This window comes from Lampetra planeri, chromosome 30, assembly GCF_965212315.1.
Source record: "Lampetra planeri chromosome 30, kcLamPlan1.2.h2, whole genome shotgun sequence".
In the NCBI taxonomy this organism is placed as follows: Eukaryota; Metazoa; Chordata; class Hyperoartia; order Petromyzontiformes; family Petromyzontidae; genus Lampetra; species Lampetra planeri.
Genome location: NC_136136.1, coordinates 260,218 through 284,341, shown reverse-complemented (window position 1 = coordinate 284,341; position 24,124 = coordinate 260,218). Strand labels below are relative to the sequence as shown.

Sequence of the window (24,124 nt, the reverse complement as noted above, 5' to 3'; positions counted from 1 at the left end):
ACACCGGTGGCGGATCCAGGGGGGGGGGGTGCGATGGGGGCAATTGCGCCCCCCCCCCCCCCGCATCTCGCCCACCCCCTGGAAATCTCAGAAAATTCGTATTTCATTGACATTTACCAGAAAACGTACGTTGAATGTTTTTTTGTTATTCCTAATGAAGGGTCCTGTTTAAAAATCTTGACATTTGAGGCCCCCCCCTTCCTCCTCCCCCCTCCAAACTCAGGTCCACGCACCGGTGAAGACGCTGGGGATTTTGGAGAGGAAGCTTTTGACTGTTCGGATGGGGACACCGGACTTATCGTCCTGCATCCGCGTCACGATCTCTTCCATCTGCGGCACAAACAGGCAAAATTGGCGGACGCACGGATGCACACAGTCGCACACAGACACACGGGTGGACAGACAACGCGGGAGGGGAGGGCGGGGAGCGAACGGTTAGCGACTGCCGGCGCATTTCGTGGCAGCATAGACAGACGAGGCAGTTCTCGCCAACCCGGTGGGGATGGCGGCTGTCAGCCATCGACGCAGAAGCGATCACGGAAACGAGTGACGGCACCTGACAAACAGCACGAGGAGACAAACGATCGGACACATCCGACAAATCGTAAGCGTCTCGAAATGGACGGATATTTTACATGAACGAGGCCTTGGCCAGTTTTTTTTTATTGCGTTTAACCATTGAAATAAGCCAATGTTGACAAAAACATGCCTTTCGCGAGCACAGACAGGTGACTGCCATAACCATGTGGAATTTACACTCTTCTGGCCCAGAGCCACAGGTCAGATGAAATGTATTAACGAGATGGAGGTACCCACACTTTATTCCACCGCACATACTGCTCACAAGTCGCTGCCTCGCATTTTTATTTCCGGAGCCTCATCGGCGCTCCAAAAATGCCATCGTCTCGTGAGGATAGAGGGGAGCAAATAAACAGAAACGAGCTGGCACGGCTGTGGCATGGCGATCGTGCCCGGGGTGTTGCTTGTATGTGTGTATGTATGTTGAACTTCTTTCGCACTGTACGTAGCCAATCATGATAATTGGAGGTGCGGGGGAAGGGCAACAAACTAAGCACGCAGGAAGAATGCGACCTGCACGCACATTTCCATCGCCTCCCCGGTGCCGGTTGCTCTCCGACACTACAGCTGACAGCACCCGGCAGCAGCGATAGTTTAAACTCCTCCTGCGAAGTGCATCGCTGGCGCACTTCCAGACGGCGCATTTACATTCACAGCCCAAAGACCGAGGTGGAAAATCCACGTTCAGAATCAGACTCTTTGTTTGTACTGGAGAAATACGATGAGCGATAAAAGTTAATTTTCACAGATCTCTAGAAGGGGCGGGTGAGAACGTTACAACAACAAACCATACGAACACAGGATAGGAGTACAAAGTATAGGAAAGGTTAGCAAATCACTAAAAACTAAATCTTTTATTTTACCAGGTAAAGCCCACTGAGCTATTAGCTTTTTTTCAGAAGCGACCTGGCCACAAATGACAGCTCAACGAAGTGGCTTAACATGTGGACATCTATTGTAGCCAAATCATCTAAACGCATGTTTCTAAATGTTGAGGGGAAAAAACGAAGGATATGGAGAAAAAATCCACGCGACCAAGGGTAGAACATGTGTAGTAACGCTTATGACTCGTTCACACCGGAGTTGGAGGCACACTTCTTTATTTAACACCACACGTTGTGACATACACACTGAGGGGGTATCGGCCCCCTCACCCGTCTATCTGAGGACACACCTCTAGGCTAACCCTAGCCTGCCTCTGAGTCCTCCTCTAATGGGCTAGGGGAGGCTATCTTGGCCCGACACTGGTCAGTCGGGCCCGGTACCCAGAGTCCAGACCAGCACTGGCTCTGGCTCTGGTACCACGCCACTGGCTCGAGCCTGCGCGGTCCTGATAAGGACGGCGTGCCAGGGGGAGACCAGGGCTCTATCTAGGACGTCTTCCGTCTCCTCTTCTTAGCTAACACAACACTCCCGAGCCCTTCGATACATTCCCCTTTTATACCCAACCCCTCCCTGAGGGGTGGGGCCCCGGGGGATCATAATGACCGAATCGACCCCCCAGGGTGTCTGGCGCGGACGTCGCAGAGGGCACCTGCTCGTGCACACATGTAGCCCCGCCTACTGTGTTTGTTTACCATAGGCTGCCATGCATAACGGGCTCTCTCTCTAACACCCCTACATCACTCCCCCCCGCATAGCATGCAGCCGTCCCGGCTGCCAACATACAAAAATTTGACAATAAAGGTGCCTTCACCCCCTGACCGCGCGTGTGCCTCACTATTTTTGAACAATAACAGGAACCAGAACAAGAACGCAACAGCAAGATGAGAAAACAACCCGTCGCACCCCCCCCGAATAAATACGAATTCCGTAAAAAAAACAGCCTATATACAATCAGCAGGGAACCCACCACGCACACACAACACACGGTGAAGCCAACATATGTACATCCGAGGAGTGGGGAACACACCACCCACACAACATCCAATGAACACAACAGCTATGTACACATTTTCCGGCCTCACAACAGTTTGCGCATTTTAGCGCGCGTCCTTGCAGCGGGCCCCTCACACGGGGTAACCGCGCGTGGCGGACCATCAGGTGGCAATTTGCCGTCTTGGGGTGAGCATTCATCCGACTCCGCGTGACCCTCGGTATCCGCAGGAGGGGTGATTGGGCGTGAGCCCGTCACTCCTGATGCACCTGAAGGTGGCACAGCCGGCAAGGCATTAGGTGAGAGCGACGGAGACGGACCCAGCGAGTCGGCCGACCCCCCACATGCTTGGCCACGCGCGTGTGAAGTGTGATTGTGTACCGCAGAGAAGGGTTTCAACCTAGAGGGGTGCACAAACCATCGCCGCTTCCCCCACTTGATGCGCACGCACTGCGGTCGTAACACCTCCACCACTTCCACAGGGCCCCGCCACGGCCGCACCAGTTTAGAGGAGGTTGCCAGTGGCACCTGGGGGCAGTGCAGCCATGCCTTGTCCCCCGGCTTCCACTGCAGCATGTGCGCTCGACTCAATCTGAGGCGCTCATTCGCCTTCTGACGGAGGTCAGAGTTTTGCATTGCAGCATCCCGTGCCTCGGTCAATTTGTCCAGATTAAATTTAACGTGGTCAGCCAGATTAGTTTTTCCCTGCGGCACGGGGATCTGCAACTGGGCACGAACAGGCGGGTCTGGTTCTCGGCCGTACATGAGGTAAAAGGGGGAAAACCCCGTAGCTGCATGGGGTGCCATCCGGTACGCCGCCAAGACCCCCTGAATTTGTAGGTCCCAATCCGTTTGCGAGTCCGAAACTTGTTGTGATAACATGGACGTGATGGTGCGATGCAACCGTTCGACCATCCCGTCAGTTTGTGGGTGATATGGGGAGGTCCGAATTTTCTTTGTGCCCAGGAGATCACAGACTTGTCTGAGTAGTTTACCGGAAAAATTTCTGCCCTGGTCGGTCAGCAGCCTCTCCGGAGCACCTTTGTCCAGGACATAACCCTGAACAAAGGCCTCCACGATGGCTGCTGCCGACTGGTTGGCCAGAGGCCAGGCCATAGGCCAGCGTGTAAAATACTCGACACCAGTCAACAAATATCTATTCCCCCTGGGGGTGGCGGGGAATGGTCCCAAAATGTCCAGAGCGACCAGCTCGTTTATCCTGGACACTTTGATCGATTGCAAGGGCGGGTTAGACTCCCGTGCCGGCGGTTTGCGTTGTGCACATCGAGGGCATGATCCCAACAAATCCCCAACATCCCTCGTCATGCCAGGCCAATAAAAATCAAGTTGCAGCAACGCGAGAGTCTTTTGGGTCCCCAGGTGTAGGAGGCGCTCATGAGCGGCCCATACCACCCTGCCCCGCAACCCAGTAGGGACCACCAGCCGATGTCGACGCGACTTCCCGTCCCAATGCATCAGCAGGCCTTGGCACATTTCCCATGCGTCGGAACCACCTCTTTTTCCCCCCGCCGCACCGCCAACGCGACGTCGCCACCCGAGGAGGGACACATCCTCCATCTGGAGGCGCCCCCAGTCAATGACGGGCAACCCCAACAGGGAATCTTTGCCCTGTTGTTCGATCGAATTAGTAACTACTGTATCGTCGTCGTTGGCGGCCGCCAAGACAGGAACCGATGTGTCCCCTGGAGGTCTGCAACGTCCAGACCCCAGGAGGCATGCACACTCGGAGGTGGTTGGCAAGCGCGACAGAGCGTCCGCGTTGGTGTGGCGAACGCCCTTACGGTATGTGGTTTGGAAATCGTAATCCTGGAGGACCTCCAACCATCGGGACAATTGTCCCGATGGCTGTTGAACCCTCAGGGCGTACTGCAGTGCCGCATGATCTGTGCGGACGGTGAAATGCCGACCGTACAGATATGGGCGATACTGTTGGATGAAATGGACAATTGCCAACAGTTCCCTACGGGTGACACAATATCGTTGCTCCGCTGGAGACAACACCCGACTGCCGTACGCAACCACACGTTCCACGCCGTCAACCACCTGGGAGAGCACGCCCCCAATACCCGTGTTGCTCGCATCGGTGTCGAGCAAGAATGGTTTTGAAAAATCAGGGTAAATCAGGGGAGGAGCGTTTACCAAAGCGTCCCGAAGGGAGCAAAAAGCAGCTTCCTCCTCCTGACCCCAGCAGAACCGAACCCCTTTTGATGTTAAAGCGTGTAGGGGTTTTGCTATAGTCGCAAAATTAGCGACGAAGCGTCTATAATACGACGCAAACCCAATAAAACTCCTAACCTCTCCCACTGAGGTGGGAGTCGGCCAGGAGCTTACACACTGCGTTTTGGCGGGATCGGTAGAAATACCTGAGCGTCCCACGATGTGCCCCAAATAACGCACCGACTCGCGTAACAAATGGCATTTTTGGGGCTTACATTTCAAATTAGCAGCCCGCATCTTTAGGAAAACCGCCCGCAACCTCTGGAGATGTTCATCAAAAGTTTTGCCAAAGACAATAACGTCATCCAAATAAATCAGGCACGACTCCCATTGCAATCCAGCCAAAACCAATTCCATCAACCGCTGGAAAGTTGCCGGCGCTGAGTGTAAGCCCATCGGCAACCGGTTGAATTGAAACAGGCCGTGCGGAGTACGGAAAGCAGTTTTAGGCTTTGAATCATCGTCCAGAGGAAGCTGCCAGAATCCCGAAAGTAAGTCCAATGTGGAGAAGAATCGCGCTCCCGCCAAGGCGTCAAGCGATTCGTCCATCCGTGGGAGCGGGTATGCGTCGGCAACCGTAATTTTATTAAGGCGCCGAAAGTCAACGCAAAACCGCAACGAACCGTCCTGCTTCTTAACCAGGACGATCGGTGCTCCCCAAGGGCTGTTGGAGGGAGAAATGATGTCGGCGGCTAGCATGTCATCAACAGCCGATTTGACATGGTCCTTTTCGGCGGGACTCAACCGAAAAGGATTCTGGCGTATTGGCGCGCTGTCACCCGTATCAATATGGTGACGCAGCAGATTAGTGCAGCCCAAATCGTATTTATCCCGACTGAAAACGTCGGAAAATTCCCTTAGTAGTGTCTTAAGACGTTGACGCTCTAAATTTGACAGGTCCGTCGATCCCGCACAAAGCGCCTCGAGCCACCCTTCATCGCTGTCCGAATGTGGTCGCGGTGCAGGGACAGCGCCGACATGACTCGCGACGGGTTCCTCACAGGGCACCGGCGTTGCGTGAGCAAGCACGGTCCCCTGTGGGACCACCACCGTCTGCGAGCCCACATTGAGGACCGCGATGAAGGGTTCTCCTTCCCCTCTCACTATGGTCTGGGCCGGGAGTAAATCAGGTCCACTGACCCCGGCCCTAGACGGTCCCAACAGAACCCCTTGAGCCCCAATGCCCTTAGCGAAGGGCCGCCGAAGTTTCAAAGGAATCAACATTTGCGCCCCCGGAGGAACGCGCACCGTTCTATCTACGAACGCCGGCACCGTCGCGAACGCCGTCCGGCTCGTAGCGGGGGATGGCAGAAACGCCATGCGTCGGCCCGATGGGAGCTCAATGCATCCCTGGTCGATTAATATCCTAATCGGCATTTTGGCCAGGAAGTCCGTCCCCAGCAGGCACGGAACCGCCAGCGAGGAGGAAACAAAAATCGGCCCAGACAATTTAATATCCCCGACACAAATTTGGGCACGAATTTGTCCGATGATGCCAAGTGAACCCCCGTTAGCAGCAAAGAATGGCACGTTAACAGGCATCAAAGGACGGCTTTGGGCAGGGAGAATGTTATAAATCAACTCCGAAATAATGGTCGCCGATGCTCCTGTATCGACCAGGATGCGCACCTCGACCCCATCGATGTGGCCCACAACGGCCGACGACCCTGACGACGCGGCTACAACCCGATGGGCCAACACGGACCACTGGCTGGGTTCAATCTGAGTACCCAGAGCGGTGCGTGTTGGTGCCATGGTACGCGATATTGGCCCCCCCTTCGCTGCGGTGTTTGAGTGTGTGACGGGCGTGTGCGTGGGCCAAGCATGAGGGGTGCCGCGACTCGCCGGATTATGATGGTGGAGCTTGTGACGAGGGCCGGCGTCCCGTTGAGGTGTCGTCCTGCGCTGCCCAGGAGAGCGGCACCCCGAGGCGACGTGGCCCCGGATGCCGCAGTTGTAACAGCGTGGAAGCGCTGGTGACGACGATGGATGTTGTAGACGGCTTGAACCGGCCCGGTCCTCCCGTACTCCCGCTCCATGCTGCCGTTGATGGTCGATGGCACAAACCTCTTCCGCCGGGAGGGTGGCTGCAGCGACGGCACGCCCGCTCGCCGCCTTGCTGGCCTTCCGTCGTTGAGAGGACAGGTTTGCGTGGAGAAGACGGGCCGCTTGGAGGGAGCACATCTCTGCATCGTCCTGTGCGACAATGACGATGTCTAAGTCGTCCGCCAGCAAAAGTATCTTCTCTGTCACCATGGCGTCGACACCCTCGTCATCCATTCGTGGAAAGGCCTCCTTCGCCAGTGCCAGGAGGCTTGTGCGGTACGCCAGGGGCGACTCCTTCGTCCCCCGCTGGCGATCGTAAAAGAGTTGGCGACAGTCCGATGGTGGACCATATACCGCCGACAGCACCTGCATCGCCTTCCGCAGCGTGGAGCGCCTCTCCTTTGAAGCCGATGTTAGAGTGGCGAGGGCGTCGCTGTCGAGAAGTGCTGGCAGCGCGCGGAGAGCCTCGGCGTCTGTCCACTGTGCCATCTCCTGGTGAGCGAGGAAGCGCCGCTGGAAGCCGCCCCAGTCGCCATCCTCACCCACAAATTCCTTGAGTGGAGGTAGCCGCTGATGTAAGGCAGCGGCTGCAGAGGAAGAACGCACTCCCTCGTCCGCCTCACTCAAGTCAGCGTCGGCACGAACCAGCGATGGCATCGCCGGTCGCACCCGTGGTGACGTTCCGCCCGTTGGTGGTGACGCGGCAGGTACTGTACTCCCGCCGTTGGACGCGATGCTTAGAGCGGCCACGCCCTCAACAGCAGCTGCGGCGATGGCGGGAGTTTCAAAATGTTGCTCCGTGGAAATGGCGGGAAGGCGCTGTGATCGTCGGCTGCCGTTGCCCCGTGGCGGTCCCGCAGCCCCCAGCTGCGTGATGGTGTCGAGCATGGCGGCTGCGGCGTACAGCAGCTCGGTCAGCTTCGCGTGCGCCTCCCTCAGCCCCTCCATCGACGGCTCCCCTTCCTCCAGCTGCTGTGGCGTGGATGCGCCCAGCCCCGGCTGGTCGATGGCATCTTCAGCCGTCTCGGGCTCTCCGACTGCAGTGGTGTCTTCTGCCTCTGGTACCCCGACTCGAGTCGTCCGGCGTGTATCCATGTTCGTACTTTGTTTCACTTCTGACGCCAGATGTAGTAACGCTTATGACTCGTTCACACCGGAGTTGGAGGCACACTTCTTTATTTAACACCACACGTTGTGACATACACACTGAGGGGGTATCGGCCCCCTCACCCGTCTATCTGAGGACACACCTCTAGGCTAACCCTAGCCTGCCTCTGAGTCCTCCTCTAATGGGCTAGGGGAGGCTATCTTGGCCCGACACTGGTCAGTCGGGCCCGGTACCCAGAGTCCAGACCAGCACTGGCTCTGGCTCTGGTACCACGCCACTGGCTCGAGCCTGCGCGGTCCTGATAAGGACGGCGTGCCAGGGGGAGACCAGGGCTCTATCTAGGACGTCTTCCGTCTCCTCTTCTTAGCTAACACAACACTCCCGAGCCCTTCGATACATTCCCCTTTTATACCCAACCCCTCCCTGAGGGGTGGGGCCCCGGGGGATCATAATGACCGAATCGACCCCCCAGGGTGTCTGGCGCGGACGTCGCAGAGGGCACCTGCTCGTGCACACATGTAGCCCCGCCTACTGTGTTTGTTTACCATAGGCTGCCATGCATAACGGGCTCTCTCTCTAACACCCCTACACATGTAAACTCCAAATATACAGCAGGCGTCATCAGAGTGGGGATCGAACCCCCGACCTCGATACCAGGCGAGGAAGATAACATCACGCCACCCTGGCACTTCTTAAATAACTGGGGTCAATTTAATCAACACTACAACTGTTGTTGACGTTCCACAAAGTGGCACTGATTTGATTGACCTCGGATGGATGACGTCCTGAGTCAAAAGCCGAAGCTGTATTAGAACTCACAACTGGGGAACCGAATCCTTCTTGGGGGGGGGGTGGATACGACTCTCGAATATCTTTGGTGCGCCACCACACATTATCACACACATAAGTCAATTCAGAAACTGAGGCCCTCACAGTGACAGAGGTGACTGAAAAGAGCTTCATAGTTCATCGGATTTATCCAGGATTAATACAGATTCTGATTCTGAGTGCACTAAAATTAGCGTCGTTGCAAAGTTTAAAAATATTCCCCTTCAGTACCCGATTAGTGTGGCGACGATGCTTTAACGGCATACAGTTATCAGTGGACCGTTTCATGTGGCCACGGGAAATGAAGTCGCGGGTTGGGTACGGCACATGGACCGTAGGTCCCCCACGCCTACGCTAGACGGCTCAGATGCAATCGTTTCATTCTGCTCATGTATTAACCTTTGCTCCAGAACCGTTTATACTTGGCCAAACATCCCAGTTTATTTCCACTCACCTCCATCCACATTCACCACTTGTCAGTAGGTTTTTTTTTAATGAAGGCTACTCTGTCCGTCGCTCAGTGCCATTAAACAACCTATGCAGCTGCTGCCAGTCAAATAAATAACCCTTACAGCTGACCCTGACGCTAATCTGTTCACACTACGGCAGCCCATTACGGATCGCAGGTACGCATTTATGTGCAGCATAGATAAAAATGCCCCTTGAAGTAAGAAACAGTGGGAACAGTGGAGGGCTTTCAAACGCACTCTCTGAAAGACCGGTTAAGGTGTCGCCTTGCAATGCCTTGCTCCTGCTGGTGTAAGCAGAGAGGTGTTTGGCGAACTCTTCCAGTCTTCCATGCTCGTTGGACGCTGGGTAAACCCACACTTTACCCCTCCAAACGGAACCTGCCTGTCGACTAACTGTGGTGTCACCCATTATACTGCTGCGTGGACAGAGGAGGAGTGGGGAGGGGGAGTTTAATGAACTTGCTCCAGAGTTTCTCAACTGCCGCGCCGGGAGATAGAATCGAACCGGCCACCAAGTCCAGCGTTCTACCCATTGCACCACTGTGGCAACACCGACCCTCTATCGAGTTGTATACAGGCCTGCATCAACTTACAGTTTTAAATTAGATACTCTTTACTAACACCTTAACTGTAGCCCAAGCTGTGTCCCGAGATAGTGCTATGGGTTCTGTTACATCACTTTGTGTGATTAATTTAATATGAAAATGCCTGCTGTGATGAAACGTTTCTCACATGTTCTGTCCGTGTGGGTCTGTTTGCTCTGCGTGTAAGATGACAATCCCACAAAAACTCTCCGGTATGTTTTTGGGTTGTATGACGCATTGTTCGGTACAATGTCCGACGTTTTGCTCCACGTGCTAGAACCTTCTTCAGTTCCTGAAGTAGCTTGCAACACGTGGAGTGAAACGTCGAACACCATAGTAAACAGCACGCGGTACAACACTAGAAAACCATCAGGGAGATTAAAGAAAAAATGTAAACGCAGTTGCAGAACACAGCCCAAATTAAGGGTCAAAACGTCAAGCAGATAGCAACAAAGAGCACGAGAGTTCACAAGATGTAGGGCACATCCACAATTGAGAACCTACGCAGCAGTGATCTCAAAGGTGTGTGTGTGTTTATTTTCGAAGACTGAAAAATGACATCATCCTCACCCGTAATAGATGTCACATGAAAGGATTACATTGCTACAGTCATGCAATGGTGAGAAACGTACACTCTTTATGAGCAAAATCTGCAACTTTGCCAACATGACCACAACCTTTTACCTTAATTCTCTCGTTTATCCGCAAAGTAATTTTTTTAAACTCTTCGTATCCACGCACTACCTGTCACTGGACAGTCACAGTCGTGTAGGTAAAAAGGTCACAGGTTAAAATCTCTGCAGAGCTGGCAATGTGCCTTTCCTTCCGCGTTACTGACGAGCTGCGAGGCACGAAACATTTGGCGCATCATTGGACAGCTATAACGCATTACACATAAACGCATTACGGCCTATTGCACATTAACGTATTATTAACAAGAGCCTATTAGGCTGCATCGCGATCTGCGCTAAGGGTTGCATAAGTGGTTTACATGCCTTATCCTATCAAAGGTATTCGGTTTATGAATCGAAACACTTTGCAGTCGGTCATGAGAATACATCAACCGTCGCCACAAGAATACATCAATCGTAGCTATGGGAACACATCAATCATAGCACCTTGCTTTTAATGGCAACGCTTGGGCCGGTTTTCAGATGCTCACTTACGCACGTCCGAGGATTGCCTGTGGCCCAGCGGCAGGCAGCACGTGTGCCGCTTGTAGCGGAGGTTCACGGTTCGAGCCCAATCCCCCCCAGCAGTCCCGGTTAATACTGCGGGTGAACGAGCCGTGAATAAATGTACGGTGGACGTTTAATATTCTGAGTTGGTGTTTCCAAAAGGAGTTGCCGTTACGGACCAAACTTGCCAAATTTGGGCGATGTGCAGGCAATGACTCAACCACTCGAGCCGACATCAGACAAGCAACATCTCTCCCACTGCAGACGATGTCTGTGAAGCACAGCGCCTTCGTGACGGCTGGCCTTGTGCCATCAGAATTGCACAGATAATGAAGGCAAGCTCTCGTCAGCTTTGCTAATTCATGCAACGTGCTCATTCTGCCATTATTTTCATTTGCGGCACCACATCTATGGAATAACTTCCCTGAGACAATAATTATCTCCATTGACTCCTCCATCACTAGATTCAAATTACAACTTACCAACACGTATCTGATCGCTCACCTACAACAATGAACTCTATGGTGATGATAGCGGCGAGGATCGTCGTGCCGGGGAATTGTTTGAAGAAAGTAATCCGTTTCATGCTTTTTAGTTTAATAAAAAAAAGATTTCTATTTTCACAAAGCTATTTTTGCTGCATTTTTTATGTTCGATGTATCTGCCCCTTGAATGGCAGATCTATACCAGACAGGCGTCGTTAAGTGATATAAAAAAAACTGACTGTCTAATTACAAGTGTGTTGCTGACTATTCAACGTATTGGGCCTTTGGGCCCGTGCACAGCAGCTGTGTTTAGAACAACAACAACCCTGCTTCACTACATTCTTAAAAACGGTGCCAAGTGCCTCCCAAGATCCACGCCCTCTTATTCCCTAAGCGCCTGCAAACATTCAGAACCCACAAAACACGACCGTCTTTGTTCCTTTGTTGTGATGACTTGTTTGTTATTTTAGTTTTGGTGCCATTTCTAAATTTGTTTATTAATTTTTTATTGTGCTTGGTAGTAGTAGCAGTACTCGGGTTTTCATTTGCCTGGTAGTAGTGGCTGTATATGGGATTTGTACCTTCTATTTATTTAATGTACAGCATTATGAAATGATATTAGCATTGATGACGCTGTATACAATGTAAGTATTATTACTAGATATGGAACGAGTCGCGAAAATATAAAAAGGGAAAAGTAAATAACTTGGTCGCTTCCGTGTGATTACATACTGACATGAAGTAAGTGTTTAACATTGTTGACTCGAGTGCATTTGTTTTTGCTCCGAGTAGAAACGAGCCGCAGATTGCCGACCCCTGATGTCGACCATATCAACACAGGGAGGCGGCTGCAATGCAATAGTGGTAACATTGCTTGCACACTGGATTTGCAATCCAGAGGTCACTCTTTCGATCGCCCAGCCTAGAAGTTGAAACAATGGTGAAAAGGTTCATCTTAAATCCCCCGCCCCCATCCACCCAGCAGTATTAGTGGGGACCACCACTGTGAGTCGATCGGCATGTCAGGGTGTGGTGAGGAAACGTGGGGGTATCCCCACCTCTTTCAAGACGTCTGGCCAGCATGGAAGAGTAGGCCAAAAATACCTGCTCGAGGGATTTTCAAGGGCTCGCTCTGGTAGAGGCCCCTTACACCAGCAGTGGTGTGAGCAAGCAATTGCAGAGCTGCACCTTTAGCTTTTAGCTACACTGTAGACTGTCAATCGAATAAACGAAGTTTAAGTCTGGTTTGAGTTATTTTGCAGGGCAGTCAGTGGCAAGAAAATGTGACGTACTTCATCTTACAGTTGTGGTATTCTCGCATAAAGTTCTATAATTGTCTGTTTGTAGGTTAATTTCTACAGTTATAAAACGAATAAATTAAAAGGGAAATTAATTGCCGCGAAAGCTACCGATAATTGCACTTTGTGAAAAAATGTGTTATTACAAAGGCGGATGCTAATTAACTGTTCATTAAAATGTTCTCCATTTCATGTCGTGTCGCGCTGCAGAAAGAGGTGGCAAGGCTGGGGTGGGAGGGAAACTCACAAACACTCGGCGCATTACAAACCACGGGCACCGCAAACCCACTGAGAATTACAGAGAGTGTGCGCGTGTGTGTGTCAGCGACATTTCCATCCACTCCTAAGCTTCGTCTGCAAATCCTCGCTCACTCTCCGTGCTGTACGTATGTACTGTATGTTGAACTTTTTCGCACCGTACGTGGCCGACTGCGGGGGAAGGACAACAAACTAAACACAAAAAGCAGTTAAAAAAAATGGGTTTTAAATCTCGATTTTAAAGTGCATAGCTCCAGTGGCTTCCGAATATCGGAAGAGCGTTCCAGACGACCGCAGAAGCGCATCTGAAAGCGCGCGATGCAGTGGCCGTCTTAATTCGATGGCCAGCCAAAAGCCGCTGCGGGGATGCCCGGAGCTTGTGTGATGGCGTATGCTCCTTGAGATTAGCAAGGTGTTGTGGTGTATTTGTGGCAAGTACTTTGTGTGTAATGAGTACAACCTTTAAATGTATCCGTTTGGCAACCAGATGCCAATGCAGCTTGACGAGCACTGGACGGACATGGTCAGATCTTGCAGTTGAATAACGAAATAGAACCAACAGCGCTCACGATGCGCACAGCAGAACTCTGCACGGATGTCAACAAACTCGTGGAACCTTTGCAAACAAAATAACCCACGGAGCGATGTGAATCACGATACAATAATATAATAAAATTGCCCAAACAACTGAAACGTTATCGAATATATTTCATGCCAACAAAACACCTCAAATCTTCCATTTGGACACATTCTATGAAAGTGAAATGTGACTGCTCACACTTTTGTTATGAATCGCCATTGTTCTGTATGGAAAAAAAGAATGTTGTGCTGAGCACTTATTCACGGATAAGGGCTAAATAAATGTTTGCCAATCCACCATCGCTGAGTCGATGAATGGAAAAAACCTAGTTAAAAGGTAGTGGCTCTATTTGAGGGAATTAGTGCTTTCTAATCGTATTGCAATAGCAGGGACTCCCTTGGGTCACTGTTACATGACTCTGAATGAACCACTTAAACAAAAGCTGATATAAATCAATAATCATCAATAAAGCATTAACCCATGACGCCGCTGCAGCTGCGCACGTTTTGCACAAATAATGCTGCTGACCGCTATCAGGAACACGAGGCTACAGTTAATGCACCGATTGTATAAATGTACGTATGTTGAACTTTTTTCGCACTGTACGTAGTCAACCGTGCTTATCGGAGGTGCGATTACCAGCCCTTTAGCACATGAGACCTGTGCGGGGGTGCACATTAACGGTATGATGATACATACGTTTGAAAACACTTTGTTGCACACATACCTTGTTCATGCAAACGATTTCACCTCGTCATTGTGAACGCCGTTAGAGCAGGGCTGATCACTTAAGTTTCCGTACCATAACCGATTGCTCTACTGATAATCGGTTACGGTTGATCGACTAATCTGATCAGACGAAAATGGTTGGGGGTTACTAAAAAAAAGTCTGACCCCTTTTCCACGTGTGCCGCTGGATGGGAGGTGATGGGTGTGACTTGATGATCGGCATCACCAGTCGCGTCACGCTGGGCGTGACTTGTAGGGGGTTTCCCACCTTCAGGAAGTTGGGTGAGGGGGCAGCCGAAAATGTTTAGGTAATCGTGGAGTCAAATACAACTTTTAATCGTTTATTTACGATTACAAATACATTGTACCTTCCATAATACAGGGGGTTCTCAGGGGATCACGCAATATGAATTATAATATAAAAACAAAACATGCATTGCACAGCCCTTGTTCAATCCACTTTTGGATAAAAGTTCCCATGCCACGTCAATCATGGCGGGGCTGTCTGACCATACCTCACCTTGCTAGGTGCGGGTTGGTGAAGTGGCACGCCCAGAATCAGTTCAGAGATCACTCGCTACTGATGTTAGCCATGCTGGGAATCGAGTTTAGGTCACCGAGTTCATAGCGCAGTTCACGAATCACTGCTCCACCCCATTATTGCCACTAAAGATTGCTCCGGCAATTTGCACATCATATAACTGGGGTCAGGCAAACAAAGAATTATGACTGACCTACAGTGACCATGAATATATAAACGGAACATTTTAATACACAGAGTAATCCAATTGTAGTCACCCCAATGATTTCCAATTACCCTTTTTCTTCCCAAAAGGTGATGGAATATTGTCAAAATGACGGCTAAATATCTTACAGAGGGCGTTAACAGATTTAATAAGTGTATTATTGAGATTGGTGGGGGATGTACAATATTCATAAGCCATGGCCAATTGACTCCTGGATGAAGGCCTTTACAGACCTCCACGATGCTAGGATATAAGCATCCAACCAAACACCTGCACATACAAACTGATTTCATCACTCCATCTTCTCGGCAGACACCCACTCAGGAGGTATGTAGGGGCTTCGAAATAAAACGTTACCTTCTATTACAGCACTTCAGTGGAGTGTTCATGAATGGCTCACCATGATTTGTTTTTGTTTAATTGGTGGGAGGGCAGCGGGTTCGACATATGACCCCCAAATACGATGCCCTTTGACCCTTGCTAATGAACCTCTGCTGTCAGCTTCCCCAACCCTCCCACCCAGCACAAGCTGCTGCTTGCCAGGAAACGCCACAGGCCAGGCTGATGAGCTCCCTCAGAGGCCAATTTCCATAATAGTAAGGGGCATCGCTCCTCCCGTGATCTTACAGGGAGGAAAACGACAGGCATGGGGACGCGAGACACACGCGGGATCTAAGGCCAAAAAACTGCCACGCATTTTATCTTCTTTGTCTACATCGTAAGCAATGGCATATGCAGTGTCACCTGTGTTACCTCCCTTGATGATTTGTTTTTGTTTAAGTGTATGTACAAAGAGAACAAGGTAAACTATATCAGTTTGCAATTGCATTCGTGGCGCGAATCGTTTAGGAACCAGCTTGGTGTGGGAGGGGCAGGCGGGGGGGGGGGGCATCTGCTGTATCTCAGTCAACCCCTGGCACCTGGGCCGTCTTCTGCTTTCTCATGACTGCTGATGTAGATGCAGAGCAACAACTACAATATGACATTCAGGTGGTCAAGCCAGACAGCAGTTGTCAAGAGCTGCCGCCAGGAGTTCGACACTTCACGTGGCCTCAAAATGCACCTCGCATGGCACAAGCGCCATGGTGACGGAGTTGTTGTTGGAGTGAATCTTGAGGTTGGGTGTAAAATCTCTGAACCCGCGGGCCAAATACGGCCCGCAACGTCAATAAGTACGCGGCCTATGGCCAAAAGAGTCCCTGCCACTTCCAAATGGCCCACAAACGATATTTATCCATCACTGCCACGAAACCGGAGCCACACTAATTGGGTACTCGAGGAGTAAAATACTTGAAACACAGTGGCAGCCACCTCGTTCTAATTTTTAGCGCACTCAGTCACTTCTGTCATTACCAAGAAGGTCCTAGCAGTGCCAGAAATCCCCGGGGGGGAAGTCTGTTAATTATTTTTGGCTTGCCCGCCAAAAGGTATAATTTGCAAGCAACATCGGCAGCTGCTATAGGATGAGACTGCGAGAGCAGTGGAGAGCCGGGAGGCGATCTGCGGGCGATGCCTGAACCACCTCCGTACACCTGGCGGCTGCTGCAGCGTGAACCAGGCCCGGAAGGCGGGCGGGCTGCGTCTGCGTAAAGAGCGGACAATGCCGCCTGGCTCATCCGCGTCGTCAGCTGGAGGAGCCATGCACAGCTGACGATTCAAGCACCGTTAGTGCACCGAGGCCGCTGTGCACCTCTGATTAGCGTGGTTGGCTACGTACGGTGAAAAATAAATCGACGTACATGGTTCGAGATAGAACACCACTTCTCTCGAATGAGGAGCTGGCGTGGTGTGTAAGCACCGCCACGAGGGAGACAAAGGCGGTCGGGCCTGGTGCTGGCCCCCCACCCCCTCGTGTGCCGTGCCGGCCTTCATCGGTGCTACTCGCTAACGGCGCTTGTCCATGCAGTGTGTACGGTGAAATGGGACGGTATGTCATTGTAGCATAGCACGCATGTGTGTGACAAGTACTGCATAATTATCACCATTAAAATTAAATCCCGACGCCGTATCTTAACCTTACAATCACATTTGCATAATAAATTCATAACAGTGAAAATTACGCAAATAAATAATGGCGCAGAGCACAGAGATGTCATTGCGGATGGTAATTAGCGGCGTGCAAGCGTCGAATTGTGCATGCGCGAGCGCGTTTGTGCGGAGGGCGCGGGGAGGAAGGTGTCGACGATGATGTTACGTTGACAGATGGATCACAGCCGCATTGCCATGGTAACGAGGGGGGGGGCTGAGGCAACGGGGATGATGCTGCGGCGTTCACTGTCAGTCAGCGAAGGGCGACGTCACGGAGGCTGCACTCGTTTTCCCGTGCGGCGCCTTCCAAGCGGCAGCTTTTGTATTCTTGAATTCGACTTCGTCTCGTCGATAACGAGCTGTGGAGTTGTAGCCCACGCTTAGGCCGTGGATTCCGTTTAGCCATTCTCTTAGTCTCGTCGGCTCAAGCAGTCATATTTAGTCAGACACCCTGAGTTGTTAAATCTTGGCGTTGAGTGGTCCCCGAAACCACTCAGAATGTGCCCAAACTCGTGAGATCGCACAAACTAAGCAGTGCTGAGCCTGGATAGCGTTTGGACGGGCGACCACCACGCACAGACGGCTCGTCGCATGCCGTCGGGCTGCGTGGTCCGAGCATTACAGTGCAGCAACATCCACTGTTGTCCTGTACGTCTATATTCCCACATCAATGCTCCCCACCTTTACCAACCCCACACTGACCAGCACGATGGAGAAGTATGATTTTAAAACCCCAACGTCCTTCAGAAAAGTGGGGAGGCCCTCACTCCACCAGTGGATTGGCAAAAGGATGTGCATGCAGGAGAAATGCCATGGAGTTTTCACGTCCGGGGTTTGACTGGGCTACTGGCCAGCCGGGCATTTGTACCAAACCTGACCCAATGACAATCTCAACTTCTAAACTAAAATATGTATTTTACCAGGTAAGGCCCATTGAGCTATGTAACTCTTTTTCACAAGCGACCTGGCCACAAATGATAGCTGAACTAAGTGGTTTGTCATCACGTGGAAATGTATAGAAGGGAAATACTCGAAACGCACGTTTCTAAATTTGGAGGGAAAACCCAGAGGACCAGGAGAAAAATCCACGCGACCACGGGGAAGAACATGCAAACTTCAAATATACGGGCATGGCCAGGGTCGGGATCAAACCCACGACCTGTATATGAGGCGAAGCAGATAACATCTCGCCACCGTGGCACCCAACTTTAATCGGCCAGCTAATGATTCAAGTTGAGTTGGGCAAATTTGTGTGGCAGCCTAACCTTCAGCATCAGCTCACAGGACGAACATCCGATTGCGCTGTGACTCAGTCCAACCCTGCACTGCATTTCAAACATAATGTCGCGCAATTCCTCCAGAGTTTGAGCAAATTGTGGTGCCGAGCGTTATAATCCACTGGTCGCTTCGATTGGTCACGAGCAGAATTTCAGACATTCATCAGCCTACTCCTGAAGACGTCCACTGGACATTGGCTCACTCACCAACCTCGATATTGAAGTTTAAACGTTGCTGATTATATACGGAGAAACTGGTAAAGACAAATACGCTGCCGTGATATAATGGTTGGCACAATGAACTTGCAATCGAGAGGTTGTTTGTTCGATCTCCAGGCACGGCAGTTGAAACAATGGTACTAGTTTATTAAATCCTCCTCCACCTCTGTCTATCCAGCAGGGTAAATGGCTGTACCTCAGTTAGCTGATTGGCAGGCCACATCTGGTGGGATACGGTGTGGCTACTACTATCACCTCTTCTAAGACGACTGGCCAGCATGGAAAAGTAGGCCAAATACAATCTAAAGGGGCTTTCTAGAGCTCTCTGAAGTGGAAGTTCCTCCACCGGCAAGGGCGTGAGCAAATAATTTCAGGGCTGCACCTTTACCTTTTGAAGGTTATACTGGCCCCTACCATGCCAATGAGGAATTTCCACCACACACTCAGGGCACAGCCAAATGGAAAACAGCACTATCCGACTGCTCGTATGAACGCAGATACACCGTGACATTTCTCGACTTTACCAACAAACAAAAATAGTTTTCTCATCTAGCTATCGGCGTCGGGACATCTCCCTATGGTCTGCGAGGCGTCGGAGTGCAGCACGCCCGCACGAGGCACTCAGCCGCCACGGCCTGAACACGGGGGGGGGGGCTCTCTCTCGAGAAGCCTCTTGAGAACTAGCGGCACTACAAAGGTAACGCGAAGGGCATCACGGGCATCGGCGTGAACGCAGTCACATTCCGTTCCCTATTATGCCGCTTGTATAATTTACTATTTAAACTATTTTTTATTTTACCAGGTAAGGCCTACTGAGCTATGTAGGTCTTTTGTTTAGAAGCGACCTGGCCACAAACGTTAGCTCAACAAAGTGGCTCATCACGGGGACATTTATATCAGCCAAATACTCTAAACGCATGTTTATGCTAAATGTGGTGGGAAAAACCGAAGGACCCAGAGAAAAATCCCCGCGACCACGGGGAGAGAGCCATGCAAACTCAAAATATACAGGCGTCAGGGTCGGGATCGAACCCATGACAGTGTTAATGATATGCATTTCAAATTCTGGAGTGAACCTAATATGTGTTGATTTTTTAAATTTGCGCGTGTGTTCAGTGTATTATATCTTCACCAATATATAAAAAAATATTGTCTCGTGGAATTACCAGTATTGTTACCAACAAATATGTGAAGAAATTAGTTGTTACTAATTTAGCACCCAGACATACATTTTATGAAATATATACTATATGTGTGTGTGTCTTAAATAAATAAATGTGGGACATTTCCTCAATGGGGAATACAATTCAGTGTTTCGACTGACAGGTCTTTCTCATGACTACTGCTCTTGTATGGACAGCTCATTGACACTAAATGCCAAATGAATAATGGAAGCCACGATCTTGTATTAAAAGTGCCGTTGAATACATTCTTACAAACACCACCTGACCGGTGAATTAAGACATGTACATCGGGCCCTCAGGATGAACGGATACTCTGACCGTACTATCCGCCAAGCTGTCTCTCCCACCACACAGAAACAGCCACATGAAACTCCGACCAAAACCATCACGTTACCATACATAGCAGGCGTGACCAAACAGATCTCCAAAATTCTAAACAAACATAAGATCCAAGTCCGATTCAGTACAGTGCATAAAATCCGTGATCTGATTCCATCTGTGAAGGATGTCGTTCCTGACTTACAGTATCCTGGAGTCTACAAATTGAGTTGCATTTGTGGTGATTGCTACATTGGAGAAACGAAACGTCATGTTTCTGATCGTGTCCGCGAGCACAAGTCAGATCTGAAACACGGCAGAACTGATTCTTCTGCCGTTGCCGATCATTGCTACAACTCGGTGGGCTCTCATGAAATTGTCTTTTCCGAGACCAAGGTTCTCTGCAAACCTCCCGGCTACCATCAAAGGTTTGTACACGAAGCCATACAAATATACAAACACAGACATAATTTCAACCGTGATGATGGATACAAACTTAGTAATCATTGGAAAGATGTTATCAACCACGCAAAAAATACTTAATTAGACTTTTTTGGACCATCTTATCTGACAGGCACTATTTTACTTTACTTTACCGAGTGTTAACATCCCCAGTTATTTTTTAACAGTGCTCTCTTCATTGTTCAGCCAGCATTGGTATAAACATGGGCATTTTCGTTCTTTTGTCTATCATGTGTATCAGACCTCCCCTCCCCCTCTCTGTCCATTGTGTTGGCGTGTGCAGCAGCAACCGCGTCCAAGCCGTCGTCCATTTTTTTGGCCCCCCCCCCCTCCCGATGCGTTGTACTTAGCACTCCGTGCTGTCTTTGAGCCCCGCCCCCCTCCCTCCCGATACGTTCCATTCATTGGCTACCACATTTTGATGAGCTCCCCCCCCCCTCTCCTCCCCCCTTCAACTTGCTTATAAGGGATTACTTCTTGAATCATTGCCTCACTTGATGCAGCTAATTCGGTTGTGACGTTCCCACCTGATGACGGAGACTTGTGTTGCCTCCGAAACGTCGTGATTTTTGTTTTTATTTTATTTTCATTAATTTTGATGTTTTACCGACGTGACTTTACCGAAAAAATCTAAGAATATGTATATGGACGTCGTTTGTTGTCCTCCCGCACCTTGACTCTGTACGGGGCGAAATAAGTTCAACATACATTCGTGCGTACGCGTGTTCCGACAGAGTTCGATTCACGCTCACGGCCAACACTAGTGACGAATATCTGCATCTGTGCAGGGCCTCACCTAGGTCGACTCAACCTCAAATAAGTACCTGGTTGTGGTGTGTAAGCACCGCCACGAGGGAGACAAAAGCGACCGGGCGTGGTGCTGGCCACCCACCCCCTTGTGTGCCATCCCGGCCTTCATAGGTGCTCGCTAACAGCACTTGTACCAACAGTCTGTTGACGGGATACCGGGGATTGTTGTATCTTTGTCTTCGTGTCCCGACATTCATTGTCACCGTCTATACCACCACCGGCACCGATTGCCTTGTCGCAGCTTGGCCTCTCTAAGATGCCACCCTGTTCTGCACGAAGGTCATTTCACCTTTGCCAAGAGCTCAGGAGCAAATTTCTCATGAACCATTGCTGGTTGACCAAGTCGTTTCTAATGTCGATTTCACATCCACGCACATTATCAGGTGGAGCATGTTTAAATGGTCTGCATTCTACACATACAAAGTCAAAAGATCTCCAGTATCGCCTTAACAGACTCTTGGGGCAAGGGCTATTAGCGAGCACCTATGAAACCCGACAATGCACACGAAGGCATTGTGTGGCGAGCAGCACGCCTGACTGCCTTTGTCTCCCTCGTGGTAATGTTTACACACCGTACCAGGTATTAATTTGAGGCTAAGTTGACCTAGGGGAGGCCCAGGACCGGTTCAGATAATCATCAGTGGTGTTGATGGCCATGAGCGGGAATCGAACTCGGGTGGCTAGGTTCGAAGTGCAGCGAGCTAACCACTGCAGCACCACTTCCCACAAATACACACACTTATACACACTTACACAGGTGTAGACACACACACACTTATACACACACTTATACAGGTGCAGACACACACATTTAAACACGTGCAGACACACACACTTACACATGTGCAGACACACACTTATACACACACTTACACAGGTGCAGACACAAACACTTACACACTTACACAGGTGCAGACACACACACACTTATACATGTGCAAACACAACAACAACAACAACCGCCATTCGCCACTAAGTGGCGGTGACGTCACCACGACGCTTGTGCCAGGCCATGTGCACCCTGAGGCCACGTGAAGTGTCGAACGCCCGCTGGCAGGAGGTCACGGGGCAGACCCAGGTGCCACGGGTCGACTGACCGAGATGACCGAGATGACTGGCTGATGCACCACCTGTGCCCCCTACTGTGCCAACTTGCTGTGCTTTAGCCACCCGGCGCTCCGCTCGTTGTTGTGAGCGTCGCTCCTCCGCCCTCCGTTGTTGTTGGAGGGCGACTGCCTCCAACTGCCCAGTAGCGTCCTTCACGAGCCTCCTCCACTGAGGCCTATCTTGACACCGCTGGTACCAGTCATCGGCAAGTCCACTCAGCTCCACGTCATCCTGTACCACATCACTCCATCTCTTCTCTAGCCCGTGCCGCGCCCGTTTAGCCCCCTCGATCCGGCCGAACAAAAGCTGTTTAGGCATGCGGTGGCTGGGCATGCATGACCCAGCCAACGCAGCCTTGCCTGCCGGAGGAGCTCACTGATGGGACTTTGCCCAGATCTTTTAAGGACTTGTGAGCTCCTCACACAATCCAGCCTGGTTAAACCCAGGATGGATCGTAGGCAGGCCAGCCTAAATGTTTCCAACCGGCGAAGATGCTCCACTAGGGGGGTCCACGTTTCGCAAGCGTAGAGAAGGGAGGGAATGACCGTGGCCGAGAAGACCTGAAGCTTCGTGCGGAGCGACAGACCAGGTAGCTTCCACACAGCGTTACGCAACCGATGAAAATATATTGCCGCTCGACTGATTCGGAGTGAGACCTCTGCTGATAAACTGGAGCCGGTCATAAGCACACTGCCCAGGTATGGGAAACTCTCCACTCTCTCCACAACTGCCCCATCACCGATTGGGAGTTGTGGGGGTGGAGTGCCCGATGGTACAAAATACCCAGGCAGGTGCTTAGTTTTGGTGGGGCTGATGGTAAGGCCCCACCTCTTAGTGGCACGCTCCAGTCTCAGCAGCAGCGTCTCCAACTCCTCTTCTGAATGAGCAGCTATTACCAAATCATCGGCATACATAACGTGGTTGACCAATAGGGAGCCATCCCTTGATCGCACCCGGGCGTCGATCAGCCTCCCATTATATCTGTACCAAATGGTAATTCCCCCGGTACAGCTATTGAAGGCTTCACGAACTACGCAGTCGAAATAGATGTTAAATAATGTGGGAGCCAGAGGACATCCCTGTCGCACCCCAAGGTGTACAGGGAAAGGCTCCGACTCCCGGCCACGTAGTTTTACCCGGGCCCGCTCACCATCATGAAGGTCCTTAATGATCGTGAGCAGAGGGTCAGGGACTCCGAAAGCACGAAGAACAACCCAGAGCCCAGTCCTACTGATGGTATCATAGGCCTTGACCAGGTCAATAAAGCAGAGATGTAGGTCTTTTTGGAATTCCCTACACCTCTGCTGTAGCAGACGGACAGAAAATATGGCATCTGTGCAGGACCGCCCTTTCCTGAAACCGCATTGGGGCTCCGCAAGCCTCTCCTCAGCGTGCCTAGCAAGGCGATGTTGAATAATCCTTGCCAGGACCTTACCCGGCACACTGAGGAGTGAGATGCCCCTGTCGTTGTTACAGTCGGTACGGTCCCCCTTCTTAAAGAGGGGGACCACCAGGGCATCCTTCCAGTCCTGCGGAACCCGTCCAGTGGTCCAGACTGTTGTTATGATGTCATATAGGGCAGTCTGTGCACAAACGCCACCCTCCCTCAGCATTTCGCTTTGGAGATCATCTCTGCCCGGTGCCTTCCCTGGTCTCAGACTCCGGATCGCCCTCAGTACTTCCTCAACAGCTGGTACCTCAGCCAGCCACTCACAG

The 24,124-nt window shown here is 51.0% G+C and overlaps 1 protein-coding gene across 2 annotated transcripts in view; it reads right to left on the bottom strand.

Moving 5' to 3' along the window:
• Positions 1-24,124, bottom strand: part of LOC144728752 (regulator of G-protein signaling 7-like) — a 97,567-nt gene that overhangs the window by 39,247 nt on the left and 34,196 nt on the right. For both annotated transcript variants that reach the window (XM_078608369.1, XM_078608370.1), the window contains one exon: positions 234-330. In XM_078608369.1, the coding sequence (XP_078464495.1) occupies positions 234-330 (97 nt within the window). The remainder of the gene's footprint in view (positions 1-233; positions 331-24,124) is intronic.